The following is a 15,635-nucleotide window of genomic DNA, read 5'->3' on the forward strand; positions in this document are numbered from 1 at the left end:
CCTGTTAAATAGCCCTAGAGCATTTCTCTGTTTGCGAATGACAAGATCCCGTTGATTCTAAGACACGGCCGTGCTCTATTAATTAAATCTATTTGCTCTTTCACAGTCTGTATTTGCCTCCAACTTAATTAACATTCTCGCTAGCTAGACGTATGTGAGTCTACGTAATATTTAATATTTTTTATGTGATGTAAGATTTATTAAATTTGTTAAATATTTTAAATCAGCCTTGCGATTCCAGGCAAAACAAGAAAATAATCTAAGAAATGACAATGTAATTATTGTGTAAAGCCCTTCCACTAATTTCTCTACCACTAATTTTATTTGCTATTTTTCAGTAGAAAAAACATACCCAAGGTGTCCATCAGGCGAGTCAATTTTCAAGTATCTGCGTAAATTATTTTGATCGTGTTATTTTTGCGATGAAAATGTATTAATTTTGAATAAAACTTGTAACACTTTCCACTGAATAAACAATACTGATACACCCTACAAAAATTATATATTCTAGGAATCGAAACTGCCGTGTCAACGATATCCCATTTTGAAATTATATCAATAAAAGTAATTGATTTTAGTCGCAGTCGTCCTCATTAAATAAATGAGAAAAGTTGAAATGGATAAGGTTTTCCTATGAAAACGTTCTATTCTTATAAACACTTAACTTATTAATTAGTTTTTGTAGTGCGTCATCAGATTCGCACTTAATTGAGCGAACTCGGGCGAAGACGCGACGGCGACGACTTAAAAATACATTTCCTTTATTACAGGGAGAGATAGTTACAGCCCAATGCTTTAAGACATTGCATTATTGTTTTACTTCCATTCTGCTGCATAGCGAACGAAACGTAATGGCTTGCTGATGAATCTTACAAAAACTGTATTTATTTTTTTCATTTAGTTTTATCGAAGTAGAAATACTGCAACGCGCTTTATTCACTCGCAAACATTAAGAACAGAATTATACTTACACTTATTTACAAAGCACATTAATAATTTTATTAAATTTATGCGTCGCAACTTTATATTTAAACAAGATTGTAAATGCAAACGTTCACTGGAAGAACATCAAACAGCTTGATTTTAGTTTCCATTCTATTTAGTCAATAGCTACAAGTCACAGAACCAGACAGGTGGTAGACGGTGCCTTTCCGACTTCGAGCCAATAAATCACGAATCTACTCGGTATTGCGGAATCGTCCGATACGCCTGATTAATGTGCCAGATTTGACCACACTTAAAAGGATTTATATGAAAAATTACAATTAAAATATAGTAGAATTATTTAAAAAATCTTATTCGATATAATTGTGAGTAATATAATAATGAGTCAGTAAATTAGACTTCTTCTTAAGTTTATTTTAAATTAAATTAATAATGAACGTAAAAATAAAAGAAATTTTAGCATACAAGATTGTTTAATCAAAAGTGCAAATACCAGCTGAATCCGTTTCGTGAAACTAAAAAATGTCGCTAGTTTTGACTCACACATAACATATGAAGTTAAATGATGTATAAAAAGCGGGACTATCATTCTACTTATATAAATTGATAGTTTAAAAATATAATTTCAATTTTAAACATATACATAAAGTACAATTCAAAACTCCCCAGTACATACGTAGACATTGACATTAACAAACTTCTTCAACTGCCTCTCGTTAGATAAACGGCACCCTTTGCTTACTCCGTACACAACAAAGGAAACTTTCCAACTTCAGCGACTGAAAAATATTACCCATCTTAAGTTTAATCTCTTGAAAACGCGCCGTAGGAAGCATTTGTAAATAGAATTGTACGCTTTAACAACGACAATGTTTACGGATAGAGTTATCGGAATAGTAAAAACCATTTGAGAGGTACGTTTCTTCCATTATTACTTTTATTTACAGACAATAAAAAAAATTCACCAATTTATAAAGAATTAAATTTTTTTAGTAAAATAATGTAGGTACAGTTACAAAAACATGTTTTGGTTGAAACGACGAGAATGTTTTTTTTTTTTTTAAAGTTTCTTTTAATCTAGATGTTATGGGCGTTGGTTCAAATCGTGCAACTGAATTTTAAAACCAACCAGTTATCGCAACCATGTGAGCAGGATTTTCACCCAACAAATTAAAAAAAATAATTTTAATCATTAATCGCTTTGTTTCATGGATAAGTAAAACCTTGTTTAGAATTTGATATTATATTTTGATTTTAAAATCATAATAAGTTTTCAAAAAAATATTGCTGTGAAAATAGAAATACATTTAAATAAATATACATATTATATAGCTTATTATATATATATAAGAAGAATAACCAAGAAATTTAACTTTATAGTTAGTCTTATAGTTAAACGTTTAATTGCTAGTCGTGAAAGTATTCCAACTAAATGAACGAAGGCTTTTAATAAAATTACACCGTCGCCCTTTCATTTAGTATGTTTTACACAAAAATAAATATTTTTGAATACTGATAATGCATGTAAACAAAAATTTAACGTTTCATACACCAAAAATAACATATACAATGAAAATATTTGTTTGTGTGTATGTTTGTACTTAGCTTGAATAAAACCTGGCATGTTTAGTGGTACAATAGCTTGAATTCTTAGTGAATTTATCGAAATATTAAAAGGTGCACTTCGATTAAAATAATAACATTAAAATTAATTTGAAATTAGAACGTAGATATTAAACATGAAATTCTTTCTCACTCCAACGATAGCTTGCGTTGCATAACGGTGTGAGCGAAGGCATTTTTAATAAGTTTATTACCGTGCCGCTAACGAACGGTCGCAGAGTCGAACACAAATTGACAATAAATAACAAATGGCCACACGAAGCCACCCTTTGTTTATACATCTACTTTTGCCTTTGTAATTATGGCGTTAGTGATTTATCTCCATGTCTGTTCATTAGGCAGATTGCAATTGGATACCCGGCAGCGTCCTTTGCGATAATGGAATATTTTGTGAAATTAATCCAAAATGAATCATTTTGCTAATTAAAATGTCATTATACTTAGTATACTAAATGAATTGATAATGCGATTGCGAATTAGATACCATACTAGTATCTATTACTGCAGATGTACCGTGATATGGCATTATATATAATTAGTGATTTACTCACGCTCGAAGCGTCGTGATTTGTGAAATTGGAACGCAATAACTTATGTAAGAGTACGTTCAAACATAAGTGCACTCTTTTCTTTATGAATATGATAGGACGGCAGCTGTTGACAGGACTTGAGAAGATTCAGGTCTAAGAAAAACGGCCTTACGTGCTTTCCGAGGCACGGAGTTAAATACACTGAGAACATCCAAACTTCAAGCTACTACTAAAAATTTCTAGACAGAAAAATCTTATTAAATTTTTATTTGTCGGTGTCAGGATTTTAATTCAGAACCTTGAGCGTTGTCCCCTTAAAGGTATCTACTGGACTAGGATTTATTATTAATTTAAAGAAGATTAAGAATCCGCCTAGCAATAAAATATTAAGTAGGTATATAGTGTGTACATATATATATTATAACCATTATTTATTTATTAGTTTATATAAGTATATCATGAGATAACCATTATTTATTTATTAGTTTATATAAGTATCTCAAATGAGAATAAATATGTTTAAAAAAATGATTTGAATCGTAATTTTATTGTTAAACATAAGTCAAAATATGTCCTCGGCTTAAAGATTCAATTTTGAGTAATTTTAACTGCTTAAAAAAATATTGTTACTCTCAGTTATCCGACCACCCATATGTAGCGAACCGCTTCCTTGGTTAGAAGTAATTTGAAATCGGTATTATTTTTTTACCAGTCTGTAATAGATAAAAATAGCTATTCAGATCAAACTCAATGAGTATTTCTTAGAATATTGACACATGGGATAGTGGATTTTCTATAGGCTACGATTATTTATAGATAATATGTAGAATGAAGAAAAGTTATATCATAAATATTATTGATTTTTATTTAAAAAATATTTGTATGGATAGAATGGAAGATCTGTATAGGTTAATGGTGGTATGTAAACACAATCAATTCATTAAATGTCTTTCGAAATTATGTAAGGTTTATTTTTTTCACATAGAATTAGATTATACCATAGTATAATCGAAGCTATTAGTATTACGACCACCAACCTTTAAATTTATCTAAAATGTATCACATTCGATTTTGATTATAAATCCGAATAAGGCAAGCTATAATAGTAATAATCCAGAATAATCTTAACAACTCAGCAGATAACATACTTATTATTTCTAAAAAAAAAAAAACCTTTATCAAAGACATGCTTAAAATGATTCCATAGTAATCATATAATTTATTTCCTTTAGTTGAGCTTAAACGTGTCTATTGTTTGGGATCTCACATTGCTTTCCTAATACTAAATAAATTAAATACAAGTCGGTTGTTACTTAGGATTTTTCTGCAACTATTGGTACTCAAATACTGACGCAGAATAATAACTTACTTAATTTCTTGTACTTCCTTTTATTAAAATATAATATTTCATTTCAGGTAAGTATTAATATTATTGATTTCAACTTACAGTTTCTATATTTTTATACAATATTGCTTCATTTATGTATAATTTATATTCATTTTTTTACATTAATTAATTTAAATATAATAATTAATAATAGATGTGTATATAATTATATTATTAATTAATATTAATAATAATGTTATATAATCTGTTAACAAATAATTATGCTATATTAATTGAATGAACAGGAATAACAATTGTATTCACAAAATTAACACGATGCAAACATTTGTATTTTTCAAAAATAAATTACATCGGTCATATCATATTTAGCTGAAAGTAAGGAGAGATGTTAAATGTAAAAAAAACTTTATTGAAATGAATGACAGGTCATAGTTGCTTCGGATAAAGTGTCAGTAATAATACCAATTAAAACTCGTTAAACGTATCGCGCTTGTTTGCCATCTGTTGAAGTGTGTAAGACATAAAACATCTATTAAGGACATTCTCAGCGCCCCGACTTAATTGGAGTAATCTCTCCCATAAATTAACTAGAAATGTCCCAGATTCTGTATTTATCTACTCTCTATGCAAACAAATAATCAAGAGAAGCAAATAAGCACAGGTGTCAAGCTGTTATGTAACGTCTCGTAATTACTAACTCTTTGTAGTAAGGAAATATATAAAAAAAATATATGTTAGCGTTAGGTAATCAGAATAAGCCTCTCTAAAAAGAGATAAAGTTAATTAAATCCAAAGACAATAGTTCTAGTGTCAATAAATTCACTCTAAAGTAGATGATTGTTTTAAATATATGTATTATGGAATAGCTTTTAAACTGACTTTAAAATAAAGGACGTTATCATTTCGATACTATTTTTTATGGTATTCTTTCTGTTTGTAAATTTAAAGTCTATTCTTTGACAAAATTCTAACAAAATTAAGAACATTAAAAATTTGAGGTTAAAAAATAAAAAAGGTTATTTGAATATGCAATAAGCTTAGGTAAATTTTATGTACAGCAAATTATTTTATCATTATTAGAGCTAATTTCAAAACATCTATGATCGTAATTGAAGTGCTGGTGTATGAAGACTATAAAACTTAAAACATAAAATGTATTTTTTTTTGTCATTACGACTCCTAACACTTCAAGACCCCTACTGGGACACCCCATGTCTGGCGTTCGAAAATATATTCAGTACAAACCTAACCACCCAGACTACGAAAGTCTACAATCCAGCAAATAAACAAAAAACCCCCATGACCTATACAAATATTTGTCACAAGTGGGAATTGAATCTACGCTTGTTAGTTCAGCAGCCATTTACAGAGAATTGAGCCAAGTCGTGCACATATGTATGTACAGTGTTTATCATACATAATTATATATTTATAAATTTGTAATTGTCGCATGTTGCATTTGTTTAATCATGATATATAAAATCTGATATAAATTAATTTGTATAAGTAAATCGAAGTTAGACCGTTGTTCAGCTCGGAAAGGATGGCATACGAAACGTTACGAAAATTTAATCTTCTCTGTTTTTCCTTTGCAGAATTTTAATTGCCGTTAACTTTAGTATAACAGAAGAATTCTAAGGTATGTTTAACAGGTTTCAGTACCAAGCAGCATTTAAAAATAACTTGAATTTAATAAAGGATACTGAAATAAAATACTTACTCGACTTATCCAGTAAAAGTAAAAATGTTTATATCAGACACGCTGTGAGGGTTCCACGATCCAATCGTATCATTATATCATTCGAGAAAACGATACCTATCGTTCGCTTCCATTTTATTCATTGATTTTATTTAATAATATTTGTTTTATTTTTAGAAAACATTTTATTAGTAAATAAGAAGACGAATCCAAACATATTGTCATTCCGATAGACACTTTTGTCATTTTTCTTTATGTAAAAAGATAAAAGTGACAACGCCGTGGGATACGAACTGGCATATTTATTTATAATAATCTACCGACCAGCAATACTGATACTAAATATACTACAGAATTTAATTATATACAAAGTTTTTTGTCATTAGACAATACAAACCGATATGTCCCTGCGTTTTAAATCTGTAATATTTTAAATTGCACGCTGTATAGGGCCATATTAATCTATATTAATTTCACAATGTATTTAAGGTTGGATAAAGATTAAAGCTGTATTATGTGTTTAAAATCGCTTAGATAATAAGCCATCATTTCTCGTAAAAGAAACATGATTTTGTCGGTTATCCCTAAGAGATAGACATATACCATCGCGGTATTTTTTGAAGACCTTTTTAAGGTGTCCAATACTGTAGTACATTATTTTCATCTTTCTTGTAGGGCTCAGCCAGCGTTTGCAATGTAAGCGCAAAATAATGTGTTTATATATGACATCACATTAGAAACCTCTAAAATAAAACCTTCCTCTCGAATCACTATATCTATTAAAAGAAACTGCTTCAAAATCGGTTGTGTAATTTTAAAGACCTAAGCATACACAGGGACAGGCAGACAGCGGTAAGCGATTTTGTTTTATACGTGTACTTTGATGTATGTAATGATTACGTGATGGATGCATATAAATTGAATTGATTTTTTTTTATTTCATTTCGGTTAGTCCGAGACAAGGGTCTTAATATAATCCACCCACTAAAATCGTAATGGGTACATTACGGCATCGTTTCTTTACTCCTGTGCTGTGCTTTGCTCGCGGCTCGACGGAGCTCTCCTTGGGGAACAAGATATCATTTAATCCAACGAGGCAACAGAGTGAAAACGAATCATAAGAGGATTTCAACACGATGGCGAGAACTACGTGTGTGGTCGAAAATTGTCAAATTATACTACCATCGGTTTGGAAAAAAATTACCTTGACGTGAGAAGAACAACCACTCTGTGGCACCAGCTTTAGCCGACGGTTTTTCCGAACCGAATTTTTTATTTATTTCATTTCATTCAGTCAGTGGTATTAAATATAGAGCCAAGTCGTTCTCTTATGTTTTGTGTTTACGATACATAATTATATAAAATTATATAAATAAACCTCACGCCGTCAATGGTACTCACACCGAAGCCATAAACTCCATAAATGTGTTGTTATTTAAATTAAACAAACATTATATGCGTCATCACAGTTAGTATAAGCTTAAAAATGAATTTTTTTTTTGTTCATTTAAACTATACGTAGTATTAAAATAATTTATAACAATTATGTTGATCGAATGCTATAATTACAGAGAAGATTAGAACTATGCTCGAAGTCGGAAGCTGAGTTGAGATTAAAGTTATACAAGAGAAATATTTCCAGACGTCGACTTGGGAAAGTTTCGTCTTTGTCATATAAGAAAGAACAGGATCGTTTGTTTTCAAGGAAAGAAAGAATAAGGCTTTGATCATAAGAAAATGGTACTTTTTTCACTTCACTTCACTTTGCGTATTGTTTTGATGCGAAATAAACAGAACCAACTTAAACTTAAGAGTTGTTTTATTCAAATTATCTATAATTTAAGTATTATTCGTAAACAATAAAGGAATTAGGGCTGGTAATATAGGTTTTTCTGTTAATAGGTATATACGTATTCGAAAATTATTATAACATAAATATTTATAGTAGTAATATTCCATTAAGTAGGTATTTACTTTGTCTTAGTTCTCCCCATTTTCCGGGTGGAATGATCTATTTATTTACATGGTTAATTGTTTCTATTGTCTTTTTGTTTCTTTATTAAATCATTAAGTTTTGGTATTTATATAATTATGCAATAAATCCAATAACAAATAATAATAATAGCTATTATTATTAATTTATTATTAAAATTTTAATGTATTTATGATTAAAATAATATAAGCGAATTTAAGATATTATCACAACAGAATTATTAATAAAATTATACGATAAATTCAATAACACTCTTTTGTTTGATCATACATCACATTTTGCCCGTAATTATTTGTAAATTGTCTCGAAATTAATATCAAACAAAAATATTTTTTTGTAAATAGATACGGCTTTTATATGTTTATTATTTTCGCATATTACGTACCTACATATATGGAATTTGAATGATAATGCTAATTCATAATAAAATACCGTTGTTTTTACCAACATAGTTTGTGAAGCGTTATGAAAGACAAAGCAAAATGTTAAACACACTTGGAATTCTTAAAAATGTTATTCTAATATTTCCCCCTTAATTGGCATGGATGGTATGCTTTGACATAGCGGCCACGTATTTTGTTCAATGGAAATACAATGTGTGTACTTTTGTTCAAATAAAAATAATGTTTTATTTTTCTGAGACTTAATAAATATATGAAGAATATTAAATGTTTTCCGTTGATAAATTGTTTTGATTTTGTCGTTCTCGAGTCGTTCAAATACCTACAATAATGGTCATAATAAAAACAATTTTTTCTGTATAGATAAGATTAAAGGTTGCCAATAAGGTCACTCACTAGGCGTTTTAAGTCTAAACACAGAATGTTGTTGTTTTATGATTATATATTTTATTTATTTTCCGTTGTTAGTTTTTACTTAGTATTACAAACTACGCACAGAATGTAGGTACATAGAAGGTTTATATTTAAGGTGAAAATACAAAAAGAAAAATCTTGTTTTTTGGGCGTATGCAAAATATCTCTCAAAATTTTAATTACAGTCGCATGAAGATATGCATGGAAGACAAACATGCATCATTTATAAAGATTATGATGTTTTCAGAAAAATTATGAGCAGAAATATTTTAAATATAATTACTTAATAATCACATACCCATAAAATCTTAGGCGATTTAGTAGATTATAGTCTATTACAATAAAGATAAACAAAGATTTACATATTACTATTTATTAAGTATGCTACATTATTCAATAGTGCAGTTCTCGATTAATATATATGTTTATTTATACAACGTTATAATTTAACTTAACTACTTCTATCCATACTTCCAAAGTTCCGATAGCAATTTCATTGACATAGAAAACGCCATTATTTCACGAATCCATAATCAATTTCATATATTATTCAAGACTAGCTGAACTCGCGAAATCGACCGAGGAATTCAGTTTGTAATGAAAATCTTTAAAGAATTTGCATACAACCCCTGATCTATAACTTTACCCCATTTAAGGATAAGAAAAATTAGCCTGTGTCCATCCTTGGTGTTCAAATTTCTTTTGTACCAAATTTCATCAGCATTGGTTCAGAGGTTTAGCCGAGAAAGTCTAACAGACAGACAGAGATACTTGAGCAGGTTGTACGTTATAAGATTGTATATATGGATTCGGAATTATACTGCGATCAAAGCTTTTGTGAGACGGTTCAACTGATTTTCGCCTGTAGTGATCACGAGTCTTATTATTCGTGCATCGCGAAAGTTTAAGGTGTATATATATTTACAAACATTTTACAAAAAAAGTGTTTTTCCATGACATAGGCTTGTAGATTGGGGTCAACAGAACCACATATAATGTTTAAATTATAATCAGTGTAGTACCAAATTTTATATACTCGTTAAGTTCTTATTATAAAGGTTGATATTTATAGGTTTTTATCAAAAAAATATGAGTTTAAATTATAAGGAGCGTTAAAAGTTACCGGTTCTCTACGTTTTAATAATTTCTATAATAGGCAGTTCTATTATGTTCTTTCAGATGTTTTGAAAGAATATAATAGTACTGCGTTAAACGCGCCAGACGACACCGAGTGGGTAGGGGTCCCGAGGGTGTTACATGTAACAGATATTATGTCAATAATAATATAATATATTATCTATACATATAGTAAAACTGTAAATTCTGTGTATATAAGGGAGGGAGATATTTATAAACGTAACAGGATAGGACTAAATGATATAAAGAGGACCGTTGAGTTCATTTCTATAACTTTTGTCTGTCTGTATTCAATATTTAAATATTGGCTTAAAATATTGTTAGTTTTAATACGTCAATGTAAAAATATAAGTAGAAGACGCATTAAATACTATTTGAATATTTTTTTTTTCTTATGCTTAGTATATAAGAATAATATATAATAATCGATTCATTGTGTTTGACGCAGGTGTACAAAAGAGAATTACACAACACTCCTTTAGGCAAGTGGGTAATCAGATCACATCTGTTTAACTGAATTATACGTTGTTATGACTAATTGATGCAACGATAACCCAATTAAATAATATAATAATATTTACTTTGACAATACATGTATAAATTCCATTGAAAAAGGTGTGACCCCAATGAGTCAAGGAAAACTTTCACTTATAAGGAGCAGTTGTTCGCTCATCATATCAAATCCAATCTGAACTAGTTCATAGTTGCACTGATATTTAAAATATTTTGTAATATTAAAAGAACACTCTGTATAAGGTCAATTCCTGATAAAACTACTCGCGTATAACTCGCTAGCAGATAGTGTTTAGTGTATAATCATAAGCATTTTAGTGATCGATTTTTCGTCTATTTGAAAATAGATCAAACGAAATGGAAACGCTTTATTTAGTTCTATCTCTATGCGTTTTGCAAGTGCATTCTATGGCGCTCACGGGACCAGTTTTAACAAGATACCGACCGTGCGAACTTGGTGTGATACATTTCGACAAAATAACGGATTTATTGTGGCGCGGTGAAATAGACTTAGAATTATACCATAAGTTAGTGAATGTGGAGATTGAAATCACCTTTGAGAAGCAGATGTCGCTCCACGGGGTAACCAAATTTGAATTTTTATATAATATTTTATACTATTTCTTAAATATACCGTTTAAGGTTAAACTCATTTTGAATATGTTTTTTTTGTTGAAGTTTTGCTAGTGGACTGCTATACTATCAAACGGGAAATAGTTGTTTAGCTATTTTTTTATTGGAATTATAATTGCAATATGATCGTAATGATTACTACAAACACTAACAATAATTAGTAGTACAATAGTCGTATAATGTATGAGTAACTCTCTTTTATTCTCTGAAGTCGTTGCTTTATTAATTTAACGAGATATAAAATGATTGTCCGTATGATTTTACAACGAAACTATTTTATAATCGAATACAATGTTTTTTAGATTTCGCATAATTCAACTGTTATTATTAAAAATAAGTCACACGACTTCATATTCAAACCAAAAGGTGATGTTCCAAAGAAATATTACATATTTACATCAATTAATGGAAGTACTACCCCCGAAATACCTGTTGTGTCGACCTTTAGACTTAATGAAATGGTGCTTTGTAACGATTATGTTAAGGTAAGTGAGATATTTATTTAATTTAAACTTAATTATTAAATGAAGATTAAAGTAATTCAATTAATATTATCATTGTTTCAGTAAGAGGTTTCGAATAAAAGGATCTCTTATTAATACATAAATTCTATCATCGTCCTGTATTTACAGCATTTGGTTATTACGCTTTATGCTCAAAACTATACTAATATTATTATTAATTTAATGTATATATTTGTTTTATCTGTAACTATTTGAACATCAATACATAAAATAAAAATAAATAAAGATTAATTGTGTTTTAGGCCACTCAAACGATTAATTCTTTAAATGTGACAAAGGCAAACGACAGAGATTACCGACACTACTGCGGTAGGAGAGCCTTAGAACACGGAGAATTGACTTCTATACGAACCGATTCTAAGTCTGGGGACTGGCCATGGCATGTGGCGATATTGATAAGAAAACCAAATACGAATCTAGCGAATTACCAGTGTGGAGGAAACGTTATAACCAGGACTGCCATTCTAACCGGTGGGGACGTTTTCCTTCGCTATTCAATTATTTCCTTGATCGATTGAATTTCTCGTTTCCTTTATACAATCCTTTGAAAAGATTTTTAATTTAAAAGTGTATTTTGAGGACGACGATATATTATACATTTCTGTCTCAAATAAATTATATTAAATGAATAAATGAAATGTAGCCTTTGTGATTTACGGGATGTTAAGGTTTCGTGCAAGACCACTTTGCTTGGTATAATTGATGAGTATTACACATTGTGTCACCAAACAGCAATACTTAGTATTATTGTGATTTGGTTTCAAGATTGAACAATCAGTTATAATTATAGGCACAAGGGAAATAACATCTCAGTGACAGATAGTAATGATTTCTTACTGAGTCAATATAATTGAACGGTGGTTACGACTTGCCGTCATCTGGCCTGTTTGCAGTCTGCCTACCGAAAATAAAATAAAAGCCTTAGTAACTCGTAATAGGCATTTGATACTTACGGTGCACGGTCGGTTGAGCGTTAAATGTTACGATAAATGATTGTAATGTATATGTTATTATTAAAGCAATAAATAAATTTATATGTACTTAGTTTCGTTATTGTCTTAAATGTGTATTTTTTGTAATTACGTTAGTTGATTGTAAATTTAATTTTAGCTGGACATTGTATGTTCTTAGAAGGGAATTTAATAGAAACTGAGAGAATTGTCATTGAAGCCGGTGTTGCAAACCTCAAAAATATGAATGAGACTGGTAGACAAACATTGAAAGTAAGTTTCTGAGATACCAAACTAATATTACATGCAAACATTTATTTTAAATCGATTATTTTTAAAACGATTTAGTGTTTTTTAGAGATACTTTTTTAATAACATTATATAAATTTACATAAAAAAATATTATATTGTATTCCATTCCATTCTTATCTCAAATCATTAATTTTTAATGTTTAATTCCGATGTTAAAATAAATAGTTTATTACAATCCTGGTAATAACATAAAATTTAATTTACAACGACACCGCAGTACCTAACACATAACTCGTTTCATTGTTAGCATACATTTGTATTAATCCATCTTTTATACTGTTTTATTCCAGGCTGAGAGAGTAATTCTGCATCCGGGCTACAGTACAGAGCACGCTACTTCAGATCTCGCTATTGTAGTTGTAAATAAACTGCGCTATACTGAATACGTCCAACCTATTTGTATTTGGGGGCCAGTGTACGACAAAACTGCGCTTTTTGGCAAGCCAGCTGTGGTAAACATTAATATAAATAGTCTATACAATGAGAACTATACAAGTTACATTTTATGAAAATTGCTAAATAATCTTTATTTTTATAATAAGAGTTAATATTATTCTGTACTAAAATTAATAAAAAGTTTTGAATGGGTAAATTAATTAAACTATCTCGTGGAAAGTCTCGACCCAATTTATATTATAGGACTAAAGGACTTTGGACGTTTTAACCACAGGCTTTAATTAGTTTTCACACTTACTTACTACTACTATCTAATACTATTAATTATAAAGATACTAACTAATATAAACGTGAAAGTATTTTGTCTGTTTGTTACGCTTAAACGCCCTAAATACTCAACTGATCCTCATGAAATTTTCTATACGCGTGGGCGGAAACAAATAATAAAAACAAGTTAAAGTATATATTTAGATAATCTTTATAAAATTATAATTAAAACATCATAGCTTCTTATTAAAAGTTATATCAAAACCTTCACAATTATTTACAATAATGTCGAGATTGTAATATTTTTTATGTTGTTTATTTAATATTGTAATTTATATAATAATATATATATCAAATAATATTATACACAGGTGACTGGATTTGGGACAACGGAACAGAACGTGCTGTCAGACACACTTAGATCGACGGACACGTTAATACAGAACGACACAACGTGCATTGCATATATGCCTAAATTGTATTCGAAATTGCTTAATGAATTTACAATTTGCGCGGGCTTTGGACCGAACACTGGTGAGTTTATAACATTATTAAATAAATCATAAATTCAGTTCGAAGATTACCATATATATGTTTATTTTTGAATTACGATTATTATATTTATTATAACCTTTAATAAAAGTTTATTGTTATATCTTTACGGAATAGAGGCGTACCTGTGTTTGTGGGAACACGTAAGGACTATAATAATTCATGCACATTTGGCTGTTCTCCGTTGAAAATGGTCGCCGTGTCAGATAAATATCATTATTACTTTTTGGTGTTTCATTTTGAATGCAGAGAAGTAATGGTTTTATAATCACTTACGATATACATATACATATGTATATCGTACACACGCACCCTTTTTGTGGATATCCTTTATGAGAAGTGAAATTTTAAAATTCTCAATGTTCTGTTACATATTCTATATGACTATCTAAATAATTATTAAAAATATATGTTGATTGTAACTCCTCAAAAATGTCGCATAAGTTTCAACTATAGATGATCGTATAAATTATCTTCATCTTATAAAAAAAGTATAAACCAGTTGTTCCATTCGAAGGCCTTCTTGCCTCTTCAGGAGAAGATTTGGAGTTTATTTCACAACGTAGCTTCTTTGGTATCTAATGGGATGTTGGACTGGCAAGACTGATGGTAACTCGTCACCACCACCCACAGACATTGGTACTGAATGAAATAATTACCACCCTTCTGCGCCAACAATCTTGGAAACCGAGATGTTATTTCTTGTGCTCTGTGGTTACACTGGCTTATTCATCCATAAATCAGAACACAACAATACAAATCACAGCTGTTACCGGTAGAATATGTAATGAGCGGTTGGTACCTACGAAGACAGGCTTGCACAAAGCCCTATCAACAAATTTAATTGTATCTATTTAATAGCATACTAAATGATTTCAGGTATTAATCCTCGAAACGGAGACAGTGGGGGTGGGCTCGTTGTTCCCACTATGCAGCCCGATCACAAAATCAGTTGGTTTCTTCGTGGGGTATTATCTAAGTGCGGCTTATTGACTGGTCAAACATTCTGTGACCCAAAACTCTACGTAGTTTATACAGATGTGGGACCCCATTATGGCTGGATATATCATCACGCTGGTCTACGTTACTCTGATAATATTATTTCATAAGGTCTTTTTAAAATAATAATTACATAAGGCTCAAAATGTTCATATTTATAAGACAATTGTGGTTTAATTTATATTACAATGAACTGTAATTAATTGTATATGAATTTTATAAAACTGTTTTTGTATATTGTAAATAGTTTTTATTGGCTAATTATTTTAATAAATACCGCTTTTGCATTTATTACTTTAAAATAATTTTAAACCTTAAGCTACAAATTTGTTAGTTATATTAAGTTAAAATCTAAAACAATATGCATACAACTAATGTCAGAAGACAGAGACCATTTCG

At 29.7% G+C, this 15,635-nt stretch overlaps 1 protein-coding gene across 1 annotated transcript; it reads left to right on the top strand.

The window, feature by feature from the left end:
* Window positions 1-10,889: 10,889 nt before the first annotated feature.
* On the top strand, window positions 10,890-15,406 carry LOC113401288 (serine protease gd-like). The gene is made up of 7 exons (XM_026641133.2): window positions 10,890-11,185; window positions 11,539-11,721; window positions 12,003-12,231; window positions 12,871-12,983; window positions 13,313-13,474; window positions 14,057-14,219; window positions 15,117-15,406. The coding sequence occupies exons 1-7, from the start codon at window positions 10,961-10,963 to the stop codon at window positions 15,344-15,346; spliced, it is 1,305 nt and encodes a 434-aa protein (XP_026496918.2). The 5' UTR covers window positions 10,890-10,960; the 3' UTR covers window positions 15,347-15,406.
* Window positions 15,407-15,635: the final 229 nt, after the last annotated feature.

This window comes from Vanessa tameamea, chromosome 7, assembly GCF_037043105.1.
Source record: "Vanessa tameamea isolate UH-Manoa-2023 chromosome 7, ilVanTame1 primary haplotype, whole genome shotgun sequence".
Taxonomy (NCBI): domain Eukaryota; kingdom Metazoa; phylum Arthropoda; class Insecta; order Lepidoptera; family Nymphalidae; genus Vanessa; species Vanessa tameamea.